Genomic DNA, 24689 nt, shown 5'->3' with positions numbered 1-24689 from the left:
CCCTCTCCCTCCTCCTCCCCTGCAGGAAATCAAATTGTCCATTTTTGCTTTGTTGTGTTTTGTACTGTTGTTATTTTTTTACTCTCATATCTTATTGGGTTCCCCTATATTCCTGCTATAAGTGAAACCATCCGGTATTTTTCTTTTTCCTTCTGGCTTATTTCACTGAGCATAATTCCTTCCAGCTCCATCCACGTTGCTGCGAATGGCATGAGTTTATCTTTTTGGAATGCTGAGTAATATTCCATGGTGTCTATGTAGCACATCTTCTTGGTCCAGTCATCTGTTTTTGGGCATTCGGGTTGTTTCCAGGTTTTGCCTATTGTAAATAGGGCTGCAATAAACATAGGGGTGCAGGTGGTCTTTTGAATCAATGTTTTCACGTCCTTTGGGGAGATCCCTAGGAGTGGAATTGCCGGGTCATTTGATAGCTCCATTTTTATTAGACTGAGGCACCTCCAGACAGCTTTCCACAGTGGTTGGACCAGTTTGCACTCCCACCAGCAATGTAGGAGAGTTCCTTTTTTACCGCATCCTGGCCAACATTTGTTGTTGCTTGTTTTTTTTTTTTGATATGTGTCATTCTTTTTTTTTAATTCTGTATTTTTTTTAAGATTTATTTATTTATAAAAGCACTGGGGTACAGGCCAGAGGCGCGGGAGTGTGAGAGGATTCACCAGAAACAGAGTGGGGAGCAGAACAGGAAGAGTGACGGAAAACACTGCTGAGAGGAGCAGCAGGCAAGACAGGAGAGGCCTGCTGCGCCATGTGGGAATCTCCCTGGCCGGCTGGAAATCAAACCAACGCTGCAGAGGCTCCAGACAGCTTCACAGCGCTGTGCTCAACCCGCTGCGCCACCAGGGAGGCCCGATATGTGCCATTCTTACTGGTGTAAGGTGGTATCTCAATCCAACACCTTGATTTTAGATGACAGCCTCCAGAATCGTGAGAGGATAACTTCCTGTTGTTTTCAGCCACCATGCTTGTGGTAATTTGTCAGGACAGCCCTAGAAAACCATGTAGTGCAGAAGGACATTTGAATTCAGCATGGGCCTTGGAAGTTGGTGTATCTATAGGCCTCGATGGGGATGGCCACTGGGCAGCTGGACCTGTGAGAGAGCAATGGGGGTCGGAGATGTCCATTTGTGAGGTATCCATACAAAATTCTTTGGGAAAATTCAAGAGCAGAGACAATTCCAGAGAGGGTTTGAGCCAGAAAGTAGAGTGAAAGACAGTCCTTCCAACGTGGGAGGGACCACCCACATGGACAGGATGAGGGAGGGAAGAAGAGAAGGCTGAAAAGGAACTGCTAGGAGGGGGGACTGCTCCTATGGGTCAGTGGAGAGGTTTCCACAGGGTGTGACGAGGAAGCAATCCTGATTGGAAAATTGTTTGATAATCAGTCATTTCCACACCGTATTGTGCTGGTTGAGAAGAGGTGGGCGGTGAAAAAGTAGAGGCAGCCAGAACTGACTGCTCTCCTAATAGAGTATGATTGTGAAGACAGGGAACTGATATTGCTTGTAAGATGAAGGAAGAAATATAATCGAGGGAACTTGATGCTGATTTATTTCTTCAGAATAAAATACTTTTCATTCTATTTTGGAATTGTAGGGAGGAAATAGGGAGCGGATGCAAATAACCAACAATCCACGTTTCCAGAGAAAAGATTTAGAAATATTTTTACTGTGCACCTACTCTGTGTCAAGTAAACACCTGGGCTGGTTTTTACTTGAATGATCTCCTTGATCTTCTCAACACTCCTGCGCAATAAGAAGGATTGTCCCTATTCTATAAAAGGGGAAACTGAGGCTGGGAATGGTGAAATCATTTTCTCAAGTTCAAGCCATCTCATGTATGAGCCCCAGTCTGTGGCCTCTTAAGTCACAGTTCTTTCCATCATCGTATTTTCCACTGCAGTAAAGAAGGCAGTGTCCTTTTCTGATTCACAGAGAATAAGCAGCACAGAGAAATAAGCAGATTTGCTATGGCGGGAAGGGAAGCTGAAGGTGTTTCTCTGACAATCTGTGTCCTTATTAAGCTGTGAATCCAAATTATCAGCTGCAAAGGACAATGAGTGAAGCCGGGCACCGGGTCTTAGAGTGGAAGAGGTTGAGTATAATCTCCATGGATGGCTACAATAGGAGGCCAACCAGGGAGAAATAAGAGACCTTGCTTGACAGTTATGGCTGCACTAGGGTTAGTGGAATGGATTTCTAGGGAAAGTTCTAATCTGCATGATAGAGTCAGAAGTTTGTCTCAAGATGGACATCTAGCCAGAGAGATTTTGGTGACAGCTCTGAAAACACCCCCAGTAATAGATTCTTCTGATTTAACTTGAGACACCACACAGGCTAGGGCTCCGAGAACCACCATCAGCTATCCCAAGGGATTATCAGTCCCAGCTGCTGCTGAAAAGAAAAAGGCTGATCAGTGTGGAGTTGACTGTCTGATCCCAAGCCTCCCTCCATCTTGCTGAAGCAACGTGTCCTCCCAGCCAGGGCTGCCGTTCTGATCTGAAAATAACCCAAGTCCTTAACTCAAGAATAACATCTGCTAATTTGCATGAGAGTTTCACATTGCCTAATTGGGTTTAATACCCAAATGTTGAAGTTCACTTATTTGACCTTAGTTAAGTGGTTTAGAGTTTCGACCGATTAAAAGCTCCTTGCAGGGTTCCACGCTGACGCACCCAGACCCAGCTCCCCACCTTGGGTGGCTGTTTCTTGCCACTAGTACAGTGCACTAGCTGAATGGACCCTCATGTGAATTATGGGTTAAAAAGGACAAATGAACTCTCCCGAAAGCTAGTTATTTCTAAAAGGGTCTCTTGGAGGGTGCATCTCCCCAAGATCACAGGTCAATTGAGAACTCTGCCATGGGGCCTGCGACCTCCAGGGTTTCAAGTCACATGGAACTGCCCCTCCTTGGAACTCCCTGGAACTGGGTGTGAGGGCAGCAGTTATGGAGTGAGAGGTTGGAGAGGAGACAGCAAAGAAGGTGTTAATGAATAATCACAGGGCCTCATTCTCCATAAAGGCAATTACAGGGATTGATTGTTTCCGTGTTTCCTTAGTCACGGTTCAGCTTGCCTGTTTCACTCGGATTAAGACAGATGAATGCCGAATGCACACAGGCATGTGATGTCAGGAGAATTATCGATGGCACATCCCAGGCCTCTCCCTGCTTGTACAGATGCCCTGGGGGATCTCAGCTGGGCCAAAAGGGGTCACAGTCACGGTGGGGGTGAAGCCCATGGTGGGTATTTTGGACTTAGGAATTTTAGACAATGCACTCTTTCCATTTGTGAGGTGGCTTCCCAGCTTATGTCTGCATCAGCAACCTCTGGAGAGCCTGTTAAACACAGCTGCCTGGGCCGCGCCCCCAGAGCTTCTGATTCAGAGGATGGGTGTTGGGCTCAAATTTGCATTTCTAACAAGTTCTAGGCTGTTGTTGGTATCCTAGGTTCAGAGACCCCACTTTGAGACCCACAGGGCTGGTGATTAAGAGCATCAACACTGAGACCAAGCTACCAGACTTTCCATCCCACCTCTGATGCTCACAAGCTGTGTGATCGTGAGCTACTGACTTAACCTCTCTGCTCCTATAATCTTTAAAGCAGAACTGCTCATAATAGTACCCACTTCATGGGATGGTGACAAGGGATAAACAAATTAGAATTTTGAAGTACTTGGACCAGTGTCTGCGGCAGAGTACGTGTTCTGTTGACTCTTGGGACTGTGAACATATCAGCCTGCACCTCATTTCTCCAATACCTGCAGCCCCCATGGAGTTGCTGGGTCATTTTACCCATTAGTCCTCAATCCCTTCTCTGGTGACAGTAATGCCCAGCTCAGTGCCAGCAGGAGGGAGATTACATCAACATCCATCAAAATCCTCTTCTTGAACTACCTTAACCCTTAAAACCTACTGAATGCGTTGACTGTGACTCAATGAGATGGGGACATTCGGGCTGTGCTGCATTTGGGGCTTCTCTCCCCTGTGCAGGCAGAAAAGAGGGGCTGCCTCTTATGGTCAAGTTCAGCTGCAGCTTCATGCTGATTCTGTCATCTGTTGAATGTTTACTCGGGCAGAGCGCTGCATGTTTTATACACATGATCTTATTTAACCCTCACCCTGGTACTATTAGGTAAGAATTATTACCCGTTTTCTCATTGCTGGAGCTCAGAAAAGTTAAATGACTTGTCCAAAGTCGCATAGCTACCAAGGGACAAATGCCAATTAAAAGCCAGGTCTCTCTGACTTCACTAACTTGTGGTCTTAAAGTTTTACTATGCCATTGCTATGAATGGACATGAATATTTATGAGGATGCATGTTTATGTGAATATATGAATATTTTATCAACATTAAGGCTGGGTGCTCAGGTATCCAGCAGTGCCTGCTTTTTACCCAAGGTAAGCACCGTAAAAGTAGGATTGCCTCTGTTGCAGGAGTTTGCCTTAGGAAAGCCCGTACTGGGGCTCACATACTCCCCTTGGAAATGTGCCCTTAGTGACTTGCTTCCATGACTGGTTATTCTCTCCAGCCTGCCTTCTGGAAGGAACTGTGTGCATGTTACCCATGGTGGCTTGTCTTGCCTGAATTCAGATCTTAACACCTCTGCTCGAGCCCAGTGCTTTCACCTTGTGGTCAGGAGAGCACCCAGAGTTACTTTGAAGATGCGAAGAGAGGAAAATGTTATGCTAATGAAACTATTGTTTTTCTCATAGTGTTCCTTTCTGCCGAAATTCTCCATCCACATAGAAACCAAGTATGAGGACAACAAAGGAAGCAACGACAGCGTGAGTACCCAACTCCTGCCCCAGCCGTGTCCCCGGGCCAACCGTGGCCCTCGGGTGGCCGGCCAGTAGCAGGGTCTGTGCTGGGACCCCAAAAGTCTGGCCTTTGGTTTCTGAGAGCCGTTCCCCTGGGATTTCTCCCTGGATTGATTTGTTGTCTGGAGTTTCTCCCTTCTCTTTTTTACATGCTTCCCATGCGCCTTTATTCAGGAATCTCTGTGACCCCAAGTGACGGTCACAGGAGGTTGAGAGGCTGGTGGGGACCGTGCAACTCCTGTTTTTGGTTTCACTGGAATTAAGTGCACATCTTCTCGATGACTGTTGACACTTATGTAGGAACCTGATACAGTGGGGTATGTGCATGGCACACTGAGAGTATTTTCTGTACCGTGTTGACATTTGCATGTAGACCCTTGAACACACACAGCCCACCTTAAAATCTAGGCGCACTTCTCCTGCAAGGCCTTCTGACTCTTAAATTTCAAGCACTTGTTTTGTTTACTAGTATTGCTCGTAATCCATCTTCTGACCTGTCTTTTACCCCAGGCTTCTGCTACCGGGACATTTCTCCCTTCTCTTTGGTAATGAAGGCTGTGACCTACCACAAGCCTCACCCCAAGACTGGATTCCTTCGAGAGCCATCCAGGGGAAAACCTGGGTCTAGATGCTTCAAGGCTTCATCTGCTAATTCTTATCTTATTTGCATCTGTTGCATCTGTGGAGAGAAAGATGGGGTCTATGTCCAAATGAAGGGGAACGGTTCCTGCCAAAGTGACCCTTCATGACTGAATTGCTTTAACTTGTACAATCTGCAAAAGTGGGGGAAGGTTAATATCTTTTAGTCCTTCCGATCAAATTCCCTCGCCTCCTCTTCCTCTGTGACTCTGTCCTCATGAATAGTTAAAAACTGCTCCATTTGTAGGGGTGCAGAGAGGACACACAGCCCCCCTGCGATCCCTAAAAGTCAGTAGGACCAGTGGGATCCGTTTTCTCCTCTGCTCAGTTCAAATAGTTCAAAGAATGCACATCGTTACCATTTATTACTTTATATCCCTTTTTGGCAGGTTTTAAGTTCCTTTCACTACTCTCCTTGAGCGCTCCCAGAAATTTAGCTTTGTCACTACTCTCCTAGGAATTTGAAATACCAGGCTTGCCACCCTGAAGCCGGGACACACATTCAGAGTCAGCACCCCTTGTTCATGCCATGGGCCGGGCCTCTCTGAGACTCAGGTCAGCCTTCAAGAGGAGCACCGATGCCCTGTGTGCAGGCCTGTGCAAGCAGCTTGCTCCCTCTGGGACAAGTGCCCTCTTGTGTTCTGGGTTCTCTCCTTCTCCCCAACTTGCTGACTCTGAGATTCCCCGGGGACCAACTCCTTATCCCTCCATCACAGCCCCCAACTTTCTCAAGTCCAAGTTCAGCCATCTTGTTACAGAAAAGAGGCCCTGACCGTGGTTCTGCTCATGTTCCCATCCCAGCCTCTGACTGGTTCTGCTCCACAGATGCCCAGGTCCTGCCTCTGAGGCCACCGGAGCAGACGGGCCCACTCAATCAGGCATCTTCTTTTTCAATTTGCCTTCCTCCAATTTACATATTCAGCAACAGCTGGTGGTCACCCAGCTGGTTCAAAGTTGGTCCCAGGGAGGCAGAAAAGGAAGACTTCATTGATTTTCATTCACACTTGTTAATGCCTCAAAATCAGGACATGAGAAATATGTTTATGCAATAATGCTTTAATGATTAAAACATAGCTTTGTCCAAGGATTCAAAACTAGAACCTTAAGCAGATTGTGTGTGTTGCTGGCTTGTTCTCTTTCTGTCCAAGGATAAGTAAGGAGTTTTTGGTGGGAGGCAGAGTTGCTAAAGAAAGCAACACCATAGTGGATATTTCTCAACTCGCGCTTTGCCAAATTATTTAATAAACCCAGTTCATTTCTTTGCATTTTCTGGGTGCATAGTTTTATCATTCAGCTACCATTTTTCATACTGTTATCTGTACCCTGCATCCTCCCCTACCTGCCAAAAATTTAATGAAATTGATGATGATAAGAAGAATCATTAAATTGAAAGACACTAGTGGTAATCATATCGATTAGTGATTGAACAGAGTAGTGTTATTAGCCTATTATCAACTGCCATATAAGTACTATTTTTACATACCCCGAAATCTAGTGAAAAATAAATAGCAGTGGTAACCAGATATAAACATCTCCTCTTTCTTGTTAAAATAAAACTGGTATATTTATGATTGCAAAAACCTGTAAACGTTGATTATATTAACCAGGACACAATGAGAAGTTGTGTCCTAAAATGAGGCCCATTTATTTCATGCACATACTGATGAGAATTATTTAGACCTTAATTAGTACTGGGGAGGATGGCACCATGCCAAGGTAAGGTCCTGTTGTTTGTCCAAGGCCATAAATCTAGATCTGGGAGAGCCGGTGCTTAGCATTCGTGGGACAGCTGCTGCCAGGTTACTGTCGTTCAGCGGGGTTAATGGGGGGCAGCCCTGCCTTTCCTTCCTCTTCCAAACAAAGCAGGCACCATTGAAAACTGTTGTTCGCAACCTTGGCTGCACACTGGACTCACCTGAGAAGTTTTAACAAGGGCTCCTGCCTGGGTTCCCGCCCTCCCCCCAGGATTCTGATTTAATTGGTTCTGGGTACAGGCTGGTCTAAACCCCCCACCACACTTGAAGGCTAGAAAACCCTCTGGGGACTCTAGAGTATGTGCAGCTTTAGAGAATTCATCCTCCAGCTAAATCTGATATGTTCTCTTTGGGGGGCAGAGGATATGTCATTCCTACCCCATTCGAAGGTCTCAACCAATGTTTCTCACTCATGGCTGCATATTAAAGACACCTGGGACATTCAGCAAACTGATGCCATCATCCCTGCCCCGGGTTTCTGGTTTCATTTGTCTGGGCTGGGGTCTAGGCATTGGGATTTGTAAAGCGCCCCTAGGTAAATCTAAGGGACATCAAGGCAGAGAACTACAGATTTACAGAAAATATTAAATGCTATTTTAAAGCAAGTATGAACATTCAGGAAGTGGGACTCTTCAAATCCCTTCATACCCCTGCAACTAGAACAGCTTACAAAAAATATGTTTATAACCACCACCCCCACCCACACAATGAAAGGGCCTTAGGGCTCCATATTGGTTCTTGTTAGCCACTATTTCTCAGCAATGACACGCCTTCTGATCACATGGAAAGAATGTCCAGTTTAGTTCCTGGAAGCGTGAGACTCTGTCCTTCACAAAGCTCTCCTTGGAGGTTGCTAAAAGAAGTATTTGGAATTTATTTCATTTCTACTTCAGCTGTGTTGTAATGAAAGAACACAGAGTTGTTCTTTGTGAAACAAGTGGATCGAGAGTGAAATCCCAGTTCTGTGATCTTAAGCAGCAGATTCTTGGTTTCTTTATCAAGAAAACAGAGTAAAGATTGCTCGTGCCCCTGCATAGAGGATCCAGACAGGTTAATTTCCCTGGAAGCATTTAATAAACCTTAAAGGACTATACAAATATAAGGTGTTGCTGCTGTTGCAGTCATCACCTTGGGGTTAACTGGGTTTATGATGATTTTTTAATGAGACGCTCCTTTTGTCTGATTGTCAACAAGCCATTTTTTGTTCAACCAATTTGGAGTTCCTGCTATGTGCCAGGAATTCCGAGAGGCATGGAGGATACAAGAAGAGAGAGCTGACTCCACTACTGAAGACTTGGGGAAAGCAGATAACAGCAAGTAAACAGGAAAGAATCCCAGCTGTAGTAAGTGTTAGGAAGGCAATCGAGAAATAGGATGGGAGGGGCTGGTTGAAGCCCTGTTCAGGAAGTGACTCTTGGACGAGGTGACAGGCCCTTGTGAGACCTGAGGATGGGAAGGAATCAACTGTTAGAGGAGTCACAAGGGCAAGGGAGCTGTAATGAGCTGAATCTGTCCCCCTCACCCCAAATTCATATGTTGAAGTACCTCAGAATATCATGGTGTTTGGAGGTGGGGCCATTAATGTGGACACTTATGCAGTCTGACTGGTGTCGCTAAAAGAAGAGGATGCTGGGACACTCAGAGACTAGGGTTGTAGAAGCACAGCGGGAAGACCTTGCAGGGACCCAACAAGGAGACCGCCATCTTCAGGCCGATAGGCGAGGCCTCAGAAGAAATTCAGCTGACGGACACCTTGATCTTGAATGTCCAGCCTCTAGAACTGTGAGGAAATAAAATTCTATCATTTAAGCTATAGTGTTTTGTTAGATACTATATGGTCCAAGCTGGGTGTTTTGTTTTGTTTTGTTTTTTTAATATGTAGAGCACCTGTGGGAGTCATGTGGCACTGTCCAGGTAGACACCATCACCTGGAGTTCAGTCTTTTTTTTTTTAAGATTTATTTATTTATGTATACAAGAGCTGGGGTACAGGCCAGAGATACGGGGGGTGAGAGGATTCACCAGAGACAGAGCGGGGAACAGAACAGGCAGACTGACTGAAATACACTGCTGAGGGGAGCAGCGGGCGAGACAGGAGAGGTCTGCTGTGCCATGTGGGTTGCTCCCTGGCTGGCCGGACTGCTTCATAGTGTGGTGCTTAACCCCTTGCGCCACCAGGAGGCCCAAGCTGGATGTTTTGTTATGCAGACCTCACAAAGACAAAGTCCCCAGACAGTCTGGTATATCCCCAAAACTGCCAGAAAACCAGTGAGCAGAGTCCTGGGAAGCCATGACAGAGAGTTTGGATCTTAGCGCAGTTGGTAAGTTATTTAAGGATTTTAAACAAAGAAACATGTTATTTAATAGGGTTTTGAGATGAACTTTTTAGTATGGAACAATCTTAAAGTTACCTCAAAGTTGCAAAGATAGTACAGTCTCTCACACCCTTTACTGGGCTGCCCCTAATGCTAACATCTTAGATAACCTTTATAAAAACTACAGACAGGATTTCACCGGTTTTCCCTCTCATGTCCTTTTTCTGCCCCAATACAGTGTAGGATGTCACATCACACCAGGCGATTTGTGTTTTCAATGTGTTCTCCGGCCATTCTGTGGAGAACAGCGGTACCTGCTTCCCTGGTAGCAGGGAGTCTGGTTGGCAGGAGGTTGCAATAATTCAGACCAAAGATGATGGTGGATCGGGCTGCAGACCTGGCAGCAGATAAAGACAAGGAAGACAGGTATATTTTGGAAACTGATTTTCTCTTACAACTAATGCATGAGGGGGGGAAACAAGATAAAGATGGCGTTAGGATTTCTAGCTTTGTCTGTTGTCCCTGAATGAGTGGTTGTACCTTGGGATTGCTGGATTTGACTGTTCACCGTGAGTGGGTGGATGAGCCATAGTCATAGTGAAAGGCAGTGAAAGAGAAGCAGGCAGGCCTCCCTGGTGGCGCAAGCGTTAAGTCTCCGCACTCTGAAGCTATCCACAGCCACTGCAGATCCCCAGCCAGGGAGCTGACCCACCTGGCACAGCAGACCTCTCCTGTCTCGTTGATCCCCTCAGCAGTGTTTTTCAGTAGATCTGCCTGTTCCCCACTTTGTCTCTGGTGAATCCTCTCACTGCGCCCCCTCCCCCACCCCCACTGCCCATCTCTGGCCTGCACCCCAGCTCTTGTATGCATAAGTAAGTAAATCTTAAAAAAGAAAGAAAGAAGCAGGCCCTGAGGGAAAGTCAAGAGCTTTATTTTCAACAGCAGCTTAACGTATGGATGAGACTCCCGAGCAAAGATGGCAGGTAAGGAGTTGGTTAAAGAATCTGGAGTTCAGAGAGTACTTTGGGTCATGACTCAGAGATGGAATGGTTGAGCTTATCTAGGGAGAGGGTGACAGAAAAGAGAATGTTCTAGATGTTCCAGGATGGAACTCACCTTGATCCTGAGGACCTTTGCTTGGATTTGAGATCCAGCTTCTGATTCCTGTTTTCTCTCTTTGGTTAGGACATTTTCTTTTTTTCTTTTTTTCTTTTTTTTTATTTTATAGAGGCATGTTTTTTTTTTTCATTTATTTATTTGTTTGTTTGTTTGTTCTGTTTATACATGCACTGGGTACAGTCAGAAGCACGGGAAGGCGAGAGAATTCACCAGAGCCAGAGCGGGAGGCAGAGCAGGCAGAAGGACCGAAGTACACTGCTGAGGGGAGTAGCGGGCGGCAGGAGAGGTCTGCGCACCATGTGGGACCCTCCTCCGGTGGCCGGGGAGCAGCCGGGGATCGAACCGGCGCTGCAGAGGCCGCGGGCAGCTTCGCAACCCAGCGCTCAACCGCTGCGCCACCGGGGAGGCCCTGGTTAGGACATTTTCAATCACTGAGTTGTGCTCGGTTTTAAGACAATTAGATTATCTCATTTGGTGAACTGATTATCTCGTTTGGTTAACTATAGACATCTACCTGAGAAATATCAATATATGCTTTCTTCCCCTGGGTATCCCCTTTGGGTGAGTTGAGCATTGCCTTGGAAAGATGGCCAGAAAAATTCCCCTCCCGACAACAGATGGCATCCAATGAAAGCTACCAACTCACCTAAAGGGCATTTTATCATCTAGGGAGAGCTCTATTGATTAAGGATTTATCACAATAGTTATCGTGAAGTTATTTTCATTACTAGTATTTATATTTTTTATTTTCATTATTAGTATTTACATTTTAAAAATCAAGAAGGTAACATGGAATAGATATAGGATAGAATAATTTATTTACACATTTCAGAATATATTGAAATTAAGTAAAGTAGGACAATGTGCAGGGAGAGCTGTAGAATCTATACTTACAGGTCCCTGAAGTTGATTATCTTTTCCTTAAATGCCTTCTAATTGAGGATTATAGGAAGAAAAAAGCAATTGCTTTATTTTTAGACATGATCTCTGATGTCTTCAATTTTCATGGTTCCGTTTTTAACCTTAGATTATTATAACCAACCACCTACAAAATCTGCAATTTTCTCTAATAAGTCAGTACATGCTAAAAAGAAGATTGCACAAAACACCCCTATTTGCAGTTTCGAAGGATTATCATCCACTTTGTCCGTGAAGTGGAAAATCAATGCCCTTATTCAATCTGTGTCTAATAGTATCATTTTGAGGACAATGGAAAACAGATCATATTTGAGTCCTTAAGATGTTGCCTCTGCTATTTGTGGAACAATTTGTGATTTTAGGACTGGATGTAAAAAACATGTGGGCAAAAGGAGTTCTGTCCCACACGAGGACTAGCTTTCTGATTCTCAAAGCAATAGTCACAGTACAGGTTATCTCTGCATCAGGGAGCTGGAACTCATTGCTTGTGATCACTATTAGTGACAGCGTAGCTTAATGTAGTATTTGTTTTTTATCTAGGCCCAGTTCACCAGTGCTAGGGAAAATCCAAAAATGCCTGTGTGTGCTGCCTGTTGGCACCAAGGGTTAGAAGGCAGTTAACCAAACTAATCAAAAGCAGCATAATCAGAAGGATGAGACTGGTTGGGAAGCTAGAAGTCAAAGCTAAGAAAGGAATACCAAGGATCAAGTTCTGTGGAACAATTTGTGATTTCAGAGCTGGATGTAAAATGCATGTGGGCAAAAGGAATGTCTGCCCAACATGAGGATGCATGTCGTAGTCCTGCAACTGTGTAGTGACTGCCCACATGGGAGCCATCAGCAAATGCTAAAACTATGAATGAAGAGGCTTTGGCAAACAGGCATTCACACTGTGTCAACCTATTACCCCAGAGATCATGTGTGACTTCTGAGCAGTGAATGCCATCAAGTAAGCCACTTTTGGTTCATTGACAATAAGACAAACTGAAATAATGTCCCACCCATAGTGATACACCGAGGATACCGCATCACCTGTGGACTGTCCTTGCTTAACCTGAATTCAGTCATGTGAAACCAGAAATCCAAATTGAGGGATGCTCCACAAAACAAATAACTCTTAAAATGAAGATATTTAAGATCCCAAAAGAGAATAAAAACCTATAGAGCTGTTCTAGATTAAAGAAGACTTGGAGAGTCAGACAACTAAATTTATGCCTAATCCTTGCTTCGATCAGAATCAATGGGGAGGCTGGGGGGCAGGTGCAGAAAGCAAGAAAAAGATATTACTGAGACAATCGAAGAGATACGGATATGGACCATATACTAGAGGGCCCATGTCCTGCATGAATATGATGTAGTACTGAATTTAAGTAGTGTAAGTTGAATAGTATGATACAGACTAAGTTTCTTGTCTGTGCTCATTACATGCAGATATGCAGGAGAATATCCTTAGAAGACGCGTGCTGACATATTCAGGAATGAATTATAAAAACTACTCTTACTCTCACATGGCTCAGCCCCCAAGAATGTATTTGTACATGTATTTTTTTTTCTCTGAAAACAAGTCACAAAAATTGAGGCACTATTCACATGTTGCATTGAGGTGCCAAGTAACTTACTCAAAATTACACAATAAGTCTTTGTTTTTCTTTTTGATTACCATGAAGCAGAATTTTCTAATCTTCTCTCTCCCTTCAGTGATATCCTGATTTCATTAATAAAACAGAAAAAAAAAAAAACTAAACCCAGCAGCAGCAACATTGAGTCTATTCACCCAAAAGATGTTTATGAAGATGAGAACTGCAGAAACCCTAGGTCCTCTCCGAGGACACTGTGACTGGTGTCTGGAAGTTTTGAAAAGGCAGATGAAGGTGACTCAGACTAGACTTCTAACTGTACGACCTTGCCAGGGGTTAGAACCCAGATTATGCACCTCCCTCAATGTTCCTGTACCACGCTGGTTGTACCACGCTTTCTTTCCGACTCTACTTTAAAACTCTATGAGGACAGACACCAAGTCTTTTTCATTTATGTTTACATACAGAATATCTGGTACATTAAAAAAAATGAGGGGCCTCCCTGGTGATACAGGGGGGTACATCTCAGCACAGTGAGGCTGTCCACAGCCACTGCAGCACAAGTTCGATCCCTAGCCTGGGAGCTAACCCATATGGTGCAGCAGACCTCTACTGTCTTGCCCACTGCTCCCCTCAGCAGTGTATTTCGATCAATCTGCCCGTTCTGCTTCCTACTCTGTCTCTGGTAAATCCTCTCATTCCCCCATACCTCTGCCCTATACCTCAGTTCTTGGATACATAAATAAAATAAATCTTTTTAAAAAATGAAAGAGGAGGAAAAGAAGAAACAATACCTGACATATATCAGATGCTTATAAAAGTTTTTGTTGAATTATTGAATGAAACAAGTCATTCAGCTAAGTCAGCAACAAGACAAGGATGCCAACTATTACCCCTAGTCTCCAACATTTTAGAGAGAAACTGGACAATACTAAGAAAGGAAAAAGTATGACCACTTTGGCAGCACATATCTACAACTGAAATAATGCAAAGAAGATAAGGTCCCAACATAATGAAGACACACAAATTTATGAAGCCTTCCCAGTTTTCTTCCTTTGTAAGGAAGAAAATACATCCATCTGCTTATCTTGTAAAAAGAAATGCAGAAAGGAAAACCAGAACCTAATGACATTGACTACCTACGAAGGGGAAAAGAGAGAATAAGATGGAGAGAGAACCATGTCTTCTCTGAGACCTTTTGAATAATTCTGCTTTAAAATTTGTGTTAATGTTTTCTGATAATGATTGTGAACAGATAATTAAATTTTAAATCATAAACTTGCTTTTTTGCTGTGGTATGGGCTAGCAATACTGAAACATTTTTCTATGTAATATAAACTAGAGCAAGTTAACAAATATAATGGCAGTAATTGGAGCCAGGTTTCTTACTGCTGGAGAAGAGAGAAGACGTGAATGGACACAGTGGCATGGAGAAGGAATTAGAGATAGCACTATGAAGTCATGGTTTCTATATAAATATGTGTACACACAATCCTGTCCCCTGAAAGCAGCATAGAGGTTCTGACACTGTAGTCGCAATGAGCACATTTAGCACCCAGATCTTGGTTTCTAACCACAACCTCCCACTCAAAGGACTCAGAGAAATGTTGGATTCCAGGACCAGGCAAGGAAAATACAAGATGAAGTTTGGAATACTTTGCACCAAAAAAACAACATAGAGCACAGAAGCTGGTGATGGAATATCAGAAGTCCAAAAGCAAAATTGAAAGGGCTCCCACTGGCCAAACTTGGGATAAATTGAGCATCAATAAATAATAATTCATAGAAAGAGATTATAATCCATCAAATAAAATAAGAATCGATGAGTTCATAGTGCTATAAATAAAGAAAAAAGTAAGTAGAGGAAAAGGTAGAGATATTCCTTGTGCTAGGATGCCACTAGTAAATGTGAAAGTTAGCATGGAAAATGTGGAAGAAATTCGGCATTTGCAACCATCAAAATAGCAATTAATGTAGGCAGGAAACATCACTGGATGCTAAATCTAGTGTGTGGAAGTTTGATCAGGGACATTATATTTCAATAGTCTCAAGGTATTTCTCCACAAAGTATTTACTGATAACTAGGGAGACATTCATTCTTTCGCAATAAGGAACCTGGCAAATACCACTATAAGCAAGTGACCTTAACGTTATCAATCTTGGACAAGCCAGTATCAAGTGCTTCCTGATATGAGGTACTGAAAAGGATAACATCATTTCTGTGGCATTCCCACCAAAAAAAAGAGTAACCTAAATTTAATCATAAGGAAGCATCATACAAACCCACATTGATGGGATTCTTTTACAAAACTGGCCTTCCTCTCCAAAATTGTCGTGGTCGTGAAGACCAAGACAGACTGATGGACTGTTTTAATTAAAGGAAACTAAAGAGACAAGACAATTAAATTAATATGTGATCCTGCACTGGAGAAAAAATAGCCAAAGGAAATTATTGAAGTAATTGGCAAAATTTGAATATGGACTATAAACTAGATAATACTATTATATCAGCGTTGAACTTCCTGATTTTGATCATTGTACTGTGGTTAGGTAAGAGAGTATCACACTGAAGTATTTAGGGGTAAGGGACATGATATCTGCAAATCACAAAGCAAAAGGAACCAATGTTAACAACTGGACAATCTGGGTTAAAGGTGTTTGGGAATTTTTTGACTTCTCACAATTTTTGAGTAAATTGGAAGCTAAATCAAAATCAAAATTTTAAATTACAATGACTTTTTAAAATAAAATTAAACATAAAATACATGTAAGGAATAGAACCCAAGATCAAGCACTTTTACTCATAGACATTGTCTAATTGAAAATTAAGAGAATTTACAAATGGCTGAAACTGTTAAGTTTAGCAAGGTTGCTGGATATCAGATCAATATATCAATATTTTTTTTATTTATCAGTAATAATCAGAAAGTGCAACAGGAGAATAGAACCCATTATCACTACCAACACAACTTTAAAGCACATACGATCTAAACTTTATAGACAAATTATTATTAAAGGACATAGTAATGGCCTGAATAAGCAATAAATATACTCCATGTTCATAGATGGGAAAACTAAATATTATAAAGAAGTTATTCCCTAAATTAATCTCCAAATTAAATGTAATTCCGATAAAAATCCTAGCAGGTTGTCACAAATTGATTGTATGACGCAAATGGAAAAATAAAAGTCAAAAAATAGTCAAGGAAAATTTCAAATATAAAGCTGTGAGGAGAGATTAATCAAACCAGAAAACAAAACCATATTAAAAGAGTGTGGGATTGGGCCTCCCCGGTGGCACAGCGGTTGAGCGCTGGGTTGTGAAGCTGCCTGCAGCCTCTGCAGCGCTGGTTCTATCCCCAGCTGCTCCCCGGCCACCAGAGGAGGGTCCCACATGGCGCGCAGACCTCTCCTGCCGCCCGCTGCTCCCCTCAGCAGTGTACTTCGGTCCTTCTGCCTGCTCTGCTCCCCACTCTGGCTCTGGTGAATTCTCTCACCCTCCCGTGCTTCTGACTGTACCCAGTGCATGTATAAATAAATAAATAAATCTTTAAAAAAAATAAAATAAAGTCGTAAGACTTACATTATAAAAAAAAAAAAAAAGAGAGAGTGTGGGATTGACACAAATCTAGAAATAGACCTAAGCTGAAAATGGTAGTTTGATACATAGTAGAAAAGACATGTCAGATCAGTGGAGAGAAAAGATAAATTTCTCAATAAATGACACTGGATCCATTGACAGTTCATATGGAAAAACAAAACATTAGATCCCTACCTCACTCCATATTTAAAAAAAAAAAAAACCCAAAAGGAGTTTACAAACAAGTGTAGGAAAGCATTAAAATCATTTAAGAATATATTGTTTATGGATACCCTTATATGAAATATAAAGTTTATAAAAATATGGACCAGGTTCACAACAAATTTACAGTATCTGCCTGTCTGGTGTGGAAAGGGAAGAGATTTCAACTTGAAGGGTGAAACTTTCTTTTAAAACCAAAGAGGGGTAGAATCATAATCAAATAAGACGTGTTTTCATGTGTTCATTTTGAGTAGTGGGTAGTGGCTGTTGGTTACATGATCCTTGGCATTCTTCTAGATGTCAGTCTTTTGAAAAAAACTTTCATCCAACTTTTCTGTTCCATGAGAAACAAACCCCTCTTATTTTCTGTGGTGCATTTTCAGTTCCCGTCACTTTGCAGTTTGGCTTCCCCCCACCCCATAAGAAACCTAATTACTGTGGGAAAGAAGTGTACTTCGCTTAAAAAAATAAGGCGCAGCTTTCCTGTTTATTTACCTAGAGCTTTGTGTTTATGTTTGTTGAGCCCAGTGAGTGGATTGCTTACAACATGTGATGACCCACAACCATTGGGTCCATTGAATGAGGACACTTAAGGAACCTGCCAAAAACCAGCAGCTGGTCGGGCCCATTTAGCAGGATGATAAATTAGATTCAGAGGACTCACCAGCCTTGGCCCAAAACAGGACTCTCCAAAGCTCAAGATAATGGGATTTCATTGTTCTGAACCTACCCAGCTATTAAAGGGGAAATGATGCCATCTTCAGAAGGATTCGGAGAGAGGATTTGGTGATACAATGCAGGGCAAATCCTCCATAAACGACGGTTCTGTTTTCCTATTTAATGTGAGTCACGCTGCCTGGGAACCGCTTCCCTGGGTCCACGAGTGGAGGGATTCATTAAATCATTGGCTCCGTTCTCACCTTTCCAAAGCTGGCAGCGCCTGCTCCTATTCTGCCGTCTGGGAACAGGCATCCTCAGCCTTGTGCTGAGAAGTCCCACGCCACTGGGAGTGGTTGAGTTCACTTTTTTTTTTTAAATAATTTATTTATATATATTTTACATCATTGTTCATTTTTGTACAATGTTTGCTTTCTTTTCTCAGGTGTAGTCCCCATAGAATTTCCACCACCAGTTCACCCGTGCACCATCACCACAGTCCCTTGTGCTCTTCCTGCCCTCATTTTGATCCCTCTCCCTCCCCCTAGAATGTCTGAATGTCTCTGATTTGGAGCTGCCTGTTTATTTTTGTTTTGTTGTGTTTTTTATTGTTATTATTTTTTCCCTGATCCCTTATTTGGTTCCCTCTATTCCTCCTACAAGTGAAACCACTGAATTTACTTTTTTTTAAGATTTATTTATTTATGCATACAAGAACTGGGGTACAGGCCAGAGGTGCGGGGTGGTTGGTGAAAGGATTCACCAGAGACAGAGTGGGGAGCAGAATAGGCAGATCTACTGAAATACACTGCTGAGGGGAGCAGCAGGTGAAACAGAAGAGGTCTGCTGTGCCATGTGAGTAGCTCCCTGGCTTGGGATCGGACTCATGTCACAGAGGCTGCGGATAGCTTCGCAGCGCTGTGCTTAGCCCCTTGCGCCAACTGGGAGGCCCTGAATTCACTTTTATAAGGAGAGGGAGTGATCACTGGCTGGAACCCTAGACCCTCTATCTAGTGACCTCCTGTCTCCACTTCTTCCTTGGGGCTCACTCACTTGTGGGGGATCCTGCTTGACTGATCTCTGCTTCGAGGGGTGACAGTCTTGTGGTCCTCTTGCTCCAACGTTGTTGCCAAAAGGAGAGAGGCAGAATACTGAAGGGATGAAGGTGCAAGCACTGGCTTCAGACCACTTGGGTTTGACTCCTGGGTTGGCCTCTTAGCAGCTGATGAAGGCATGGCACCTCACTTCTTTGCTCCTATAAAAAGGGCAGGACAATATAGTTCCTACTCAGTGGGTACTTCTGAAGATGAAATGTATTCATCAATTGGCATTTCCATATTTTCTCAAGTCCAAGGTAGCCACTGTTTTGCGTGTTTTAACAACCCTAAATGAAATACATGTTATAGTTGATGACCTCGTACAGTTAGAAGAGGGAGCATTTTTCTTTGGTGGTGTCACTGCTTGAGTCTTTGATTCAGTGAATTTGATGGGCGTTCTCGTCCTACGTGGGAAGTCGAGATGTCTGAATAGTGAGTTTAAGCATTGAGTGGCATTTGCATACTAAGTGTGAGTTTTGTACAGGATCCCCCAAAGAAAAGCCATTGAATTACAAGATGTGCAGGTGTTCATGCCTGCAAGGTTGCCTGTTAGCTTTTTCAGGGCACTCACTGGCTTCCTAGTACTGGGAAGGACTTGAATCTTCTCCACTCGTAGGTTCAGAGTGATCATCTTTGTAAAATGGATTTCTCACTAAAATCTCTGGATGCCATCTTTCTGATAAATATCTTCAAGGACAGAGTCTCTGCTAGTGTTTTAGTCTTTAAAGAAAAGTGGGGCAGGGCATGCTAGGAGCTGACCTTATGGAAAAGAAGTTAATGATTTCCAATGGACATGGTTTCAAGCAATTTTTTCCTTTTGATGCACTGAAAGCTTTGCTTCCTTCTGCTTCTCTCCTTGCACACAGTCCCTGCCTTTGAACCAAGCAGTGTGTCCACTGTTGCCCACCAAATTCTGTACTTGATCTTCTGAGACTGATAACTATTCTGTCTGAACAATATTAAGCTGTTAAATAAATCCTATTTAATCACATGTCATTCATCATAGTTAAATCCTATTTCTCTGCCAATACCTATTGAAGGTCTATTTATAGTCCCTGAGACTTTATGGCCATTTGGTACATAAGTTTATTAAATATAAAGTTCCCAGACTTTATCAGCTATCTTTCATCTTGTTCCCAGTTCTTTAAAGAGACCATCATAAATACCTTTGGAATATGCATGCCATTATGTGAAATAATTTTAATTATCTTTTGCTATGCCAGTCAGATTATTAACAAGCAGATGTTGAAAAGCATCAACTAAAGGCCATCATGGAAGCAACAGTCAGGCCTGCAACCAAGTAATTGACCTTTTGGTGCTGAAATGTTTTATTATCACTCATATCTAGGTTCAGATGAAGTCAAAATTCTGTCAGGAGTTTTAGTTTGCTATTAACTTAGCCTCACCTTGGTTGGCATGTCAAAACTAGAGTGGAATAGTGAAATGAAATATGGAACTTATTAAGGAAGGTCCTCAGAAATGAAGGACACTAGAAAGATTGATTTTTCTAGTAACTTAATTTTGATCTATGGGGAAGCCTGGTTTTTAGCACCCAACTAAATTTGCTTAGAACTATCTGGGTCTCTTGAAATAGATGATGTTTAGCCAGATACAAGGGTAGCAAACCTTGCATTTATTAGGGCTTTTTGTTAACAGTTTAAAATATAAAGCACTATAACTTTTTTTAAAAAAGTCATGTGATCCCCAGGGGTGACTTAATATTTTACTTTAGCTAAGAGTTCCTATAACTGCATGGTGCTTCCTTTATGTAAGATTTGCTCTTACTTATTAGGAAAATCTTATTATTGAAAAAAATATTCATTCTTATGCAGTTAAGTATAAAAAAATTAACTCATGACTCCCTCTGGGTACAGATTTTTAAGAGTTATGTAGTTTGCCAGATTTGTTCTCTAGTTGCCCCAGAAGACTGTGTCTTCTGCTACCTACTTGGTATGTCTACCCCATGGGGTATTGAGGTACAGAAAGTACAATGGGTGAGTTATCGGTTACGCACTTGTGTAAATAGGAATGTCCAATGTAAAAGACTTTTATCTTGTACCAAGAAGCAAGTGCCCCTACAGATAACAGGTGCTTAGTTACATTGGACAAAGACAAGAAGTGGTTTTATAGGACAAAATATTTAGGGACTTGAACAGGTTTCCCCTGCTGCGAAGTTGGGGTAATGTACTTGAAGAGTCCTACAGTCAAGGGCAGTCAATACCAACCTCAGGAGAGGAAGGAGATTGAGTTGTTTTCAGCAGACCTATGTTTGCTTGTGTTATTCCCGAACATTTTTCTAAACTGACAAGGATGAAAAGTCTTGTGGTTTAAAGACTGTTCCCTTGGGTGTCCCTTATTCCCTAGAGGTATAGTAAATTCTTCTCCCTGGATCTTCCTTAAATCTTGGATCAGTTTTTTAAATGATAATGAATGTTCTGAACCAAACAATTGATATAAGCTACAAATCACAGTTCCTATAGGTAATAGAAATTTAGTAAATAACAACTCCTATATTCCTTGGCTTTAACTTCCCAGTGGGATGCTAAGAAGTCCTTTATTTTGCACAGAGAGGATGATCTAACTAGTACATTAATTCATTGTATAAGAAACATGTGTTGAGCATCTGTTTGGCACCAGGCATCTTCAGTTTGCTGGGGAGGCAAATTTCAGCATGATGTCTATGTTCAGAAAACATAGGATGGAGGATGAGGCTGGAAAGTGAAGCCAGAATGGTGATGCAGAGAGAGACCAATTGAGAAAACAGAAGATTTGCAGTAGACTAAAGGAGAGAGAATGCAGCCCAAAAATTAAGGCAGCAACAGCAGAAATAGAGGAGAGAGGATTCATTAAGAAGATGGATGTTGGGGTCTTATTGGGGTTGGGATGGGAAACTGGCACAGGGACCTGGGATAAGTCAGGTTTTTGTCTTGGAGCTGTGGTAGCGCCACCAACTAAAACAAAGGATTTTTTTAAGTAGTGTTGGAGAAGCTGGTGCGTTGTCTTTTGATTCATTTGAGTTTGAGGTGCTCATTTGGTGAAAATAACCAGTGGGGAATTGGATATATAATCCAAACCTGAGATCTGGAGATGTAGATTCTTAAGTCATAAAACAAAGTCATTTGATGCTTTGGGGATGGAGGACTTTACCAGGATATGTGAGGAGTGAAGAGAGAGAGGGGCAAAACAAGGAAGAAGCCTGTGAGAATATTGATATGTAAGGAGAAAGAAATAGAAGACATCCCATAAAGATGGATGAGAAGGAGTTCCCCGAAGGGGTAGAAGGAGAAGTAGGAGGCTTGGGTCACAAAGACCAGGATAGAGAGAATGCCAAGGAAGAAAATGTCAGCAATGATAACAGTAACAGAGTTCAGTACATAAAATGTAAGAGGTTCTGTGAGATTGAGCAATAAGAAGGTCATCAGTGACCTTTATGAGAATGAGTAAAATAGTGAGGGCAGAAGCCAGCTTGCAATGTACTAGAAAAAGAATTCAGAGATAAATGACTCTGAAAGGAAAGAAGGGAATGTAATCTGAAGTGGACTCAGGGTTGAGCAGGGAAGCTTCTGGAAGACATCCCATTTGGGAGGTAAACAAGTTATGTTTTGATGCATCTGCTGTGTTCTGATACATAGCAATGTCAGATAAACTGCTTGAAGAGAAAACCAAAATGGTAGAGCTTGACATAGGGGTCAGAAGGAGCACACACACTCAGGAGAATGGGGGGCATGGCGAGGCTAAATTCTGAGACTGGGGCAGGCAGTAGCAGGTGTCAATGTGTATTTTACAAGGTAAGAGGATTAAAAGTACAAAACAGGGCCTCCCCGGTGGCACAGTGGTTGAGCGCTGGGTTGCACAGCTGCCCGCAATCTCTGCAGCGCCGGTTCGATCCCCGGCCACCAGGCAAGGGTCCCACATGGCACACAGATCTCTCCTACCGCCCTCTGCTCCCCTCAGCAGTGTATTTCGTCCATCTGCCTGTTCTGTTCCCCGCTCTGGCTCTGGTGAATTCTCTCACCCTCCCGTGCTTCTGACTGTACCCAATGCTTGTACAAATAAATAAATCTTTAAAAAATAAATAAATGGCAGGACTGGAATATGAACTTGGGTATTTTGACTCAAAACCTGGTGTTCCTACCCATTATGTGATATTTTTAAAAATAAATAAAAATAAATAAAGTACAAAACAGAGCCAGCTTCAGGGTTTGCATAAAGGGGATTTATGGGACTTCTCCATGAGTGAGAGGAGTCTGAAAGAATCCCCTATGACTGCTGCCGGGTCATGACTTAAAGTACTAGTTTTACTCCTTGAAAGCAACTGTAAAAAACTTGAAGATTGATGTGAGGAATGCAAAAGAGAGTGGAGATGGAGAAAGAGAACAACTAAAACAAAAACCAAAAACTTCCCACTCAAAAAGACCCACTAGACAGTTGGTAAGAAGATAGCCAGTGGGTGAGGGGGACCAAGAGGAACAAACTTTCAGGTACAGAATAAGTCAAGGAGAGGTGTTGTACAGCTTGGGGACGATAATCACTAAAATGGTCTTGTGAATTTGAAAGTTGCTAAGGAAAGCTGGTTAAAAAGACATCATAAGTAGGGTAGACACATGTGTAGACACATGTCAAATCATCATGTCATCCACCTGAAACTAGCATGATCATTTACACTTCAATGATAACCAGTATGAGGAACAATTGGAACATGATTTAATGCCAGTAGAAATAACTTTATAAATGAGTCAGATTAAAATAGTGCGTTGCCATGCCCAAAGGGAAAATAAGGAAATAACACCTATTTTAAAGGAATGAGAAATTAAGAAATTAAAATTAACAACAAAGAAAGAACTAAGATTTGACATTAGAAATGTGGGGACTCAGTCCCCAAGTAAAATTAAGACTCTGTAGGTAAGATAAACTCTAGACACAACTGAAAAGATAATTAGTGAATTGGATGATAGTATTGAGGAATTCAACCATTTCATAGCATGGAAATACAAAGAATTGTTTAAGCTGCCTTTATCAGCTATAAAAACTGAGAGTTGAGTGTTGCCATATTGTTAAACTAAGAGTTACCATATAGTCATCACATGGGGCAGGAAAATATATCGAGGAAAGCAGAAAAGCATTTTGAAATGATAAAAGCTGAGAATTTTCTGGAATTGAAAACAGACATGAATCTTCAGATCAAAAGTATAGTTTGAATAATTACAGAGGCAAACACCTATTAAGCACTTACAATCCAGATCCAGACACCAATTCGTGAACCTTCCATGTATTAACTCACTCATCCTCCTGTAACCCTGAGAAAAGAGGGCATATATGTGAATCAACTATAAAAAAGAGACTGTATAATTTGCCCAAGGTCACCCAGTGAGGTGAGAAGGCTTGACCTCAAGCAGCCTGGCTAGCTTTTAATACCTCTCTAAACACTAAGGAGATACACAAAGTCAATCTAGACCTTGTCAGAGTATAATGAAACTGTAGGCTGTCAAAAATGTTTTAAACTCTCAGAATTACTTCAGAGGGAAGCGATCACAAACAAGGGCTACAGTAACTCTGACTGTAGACTTCTGATGAGCAACAATAGATGCAGTAAGTTAATGGAGGAATTTTTTTTAAGTGAACCCAGAGAAAGGCGTGGGTTATAAAAAACACCTATTAAGGGGGCCTCCCTGGTGATGCAAAGACTCTGTAGGTAAGATAAACTCTAGACACAACTGAAAAGATAATTAGTGAACTGGATGATAGTTAAGTCTCAGCACTAGGGGTTAAGTCTCAGCACTATGAAGCTATCCGCAGCCACTGCAGCATGAGTTCCATCCCCTGCCAGGGAGCTACCCACAGGGCGCAGCAGACCTCTCCTGTCTCGCCCGCTGCTCCCCTCAGCAGTGTATTTCTGTCAATCTGCCTGTTCTGCTCCCCGCTTTGTCTCTGGTGAATCCTCTCATGGCGCCCCACCCCAACACACCCCCCTCTGG

The 24689-nt window shown here is 42.5% G+C and overlaps 1 protein-coding gene across 1 annotated transcript in view; it reads left to right on the top strand.

Moving 5' to 3' along the window:
* The window catches only part of PITPNC1 (phosphatidylinositol transfer protein cytoplasmic 1), a gene marked incomplete at its 5' end in the record, with an annotated part of 242850 nt that overhangs the window by 151745 nt on the left and 66416 nt on the right, over nucleotides 1-24689 (top strand). The window contains one exon of the mRNA XM_084237063.1: nucleotides 4733-4804. Within this exon, the coding sequence (XP_084093189.1) occupies nucleotides 4733-4804 (72 nt within the window). The remainder of the gene's footprint in view (nucleotides 1-4732; nucleotides 4805-24689) is intronic.

Source organism: Talpa europaea (assembly GCF_964194135.1).
Source record: "Talpa europaea genome assembly, chromosome: 7".
Lineage (NCBI taxonomy): Eukaryota > Metazoa > Chordata > Mammalia > Eulipotyphla > Talpidae > Talpa > Talpa europaea.
This window is presented reverse-complemented; position numbering and strand designations above follow the sequence as displayed.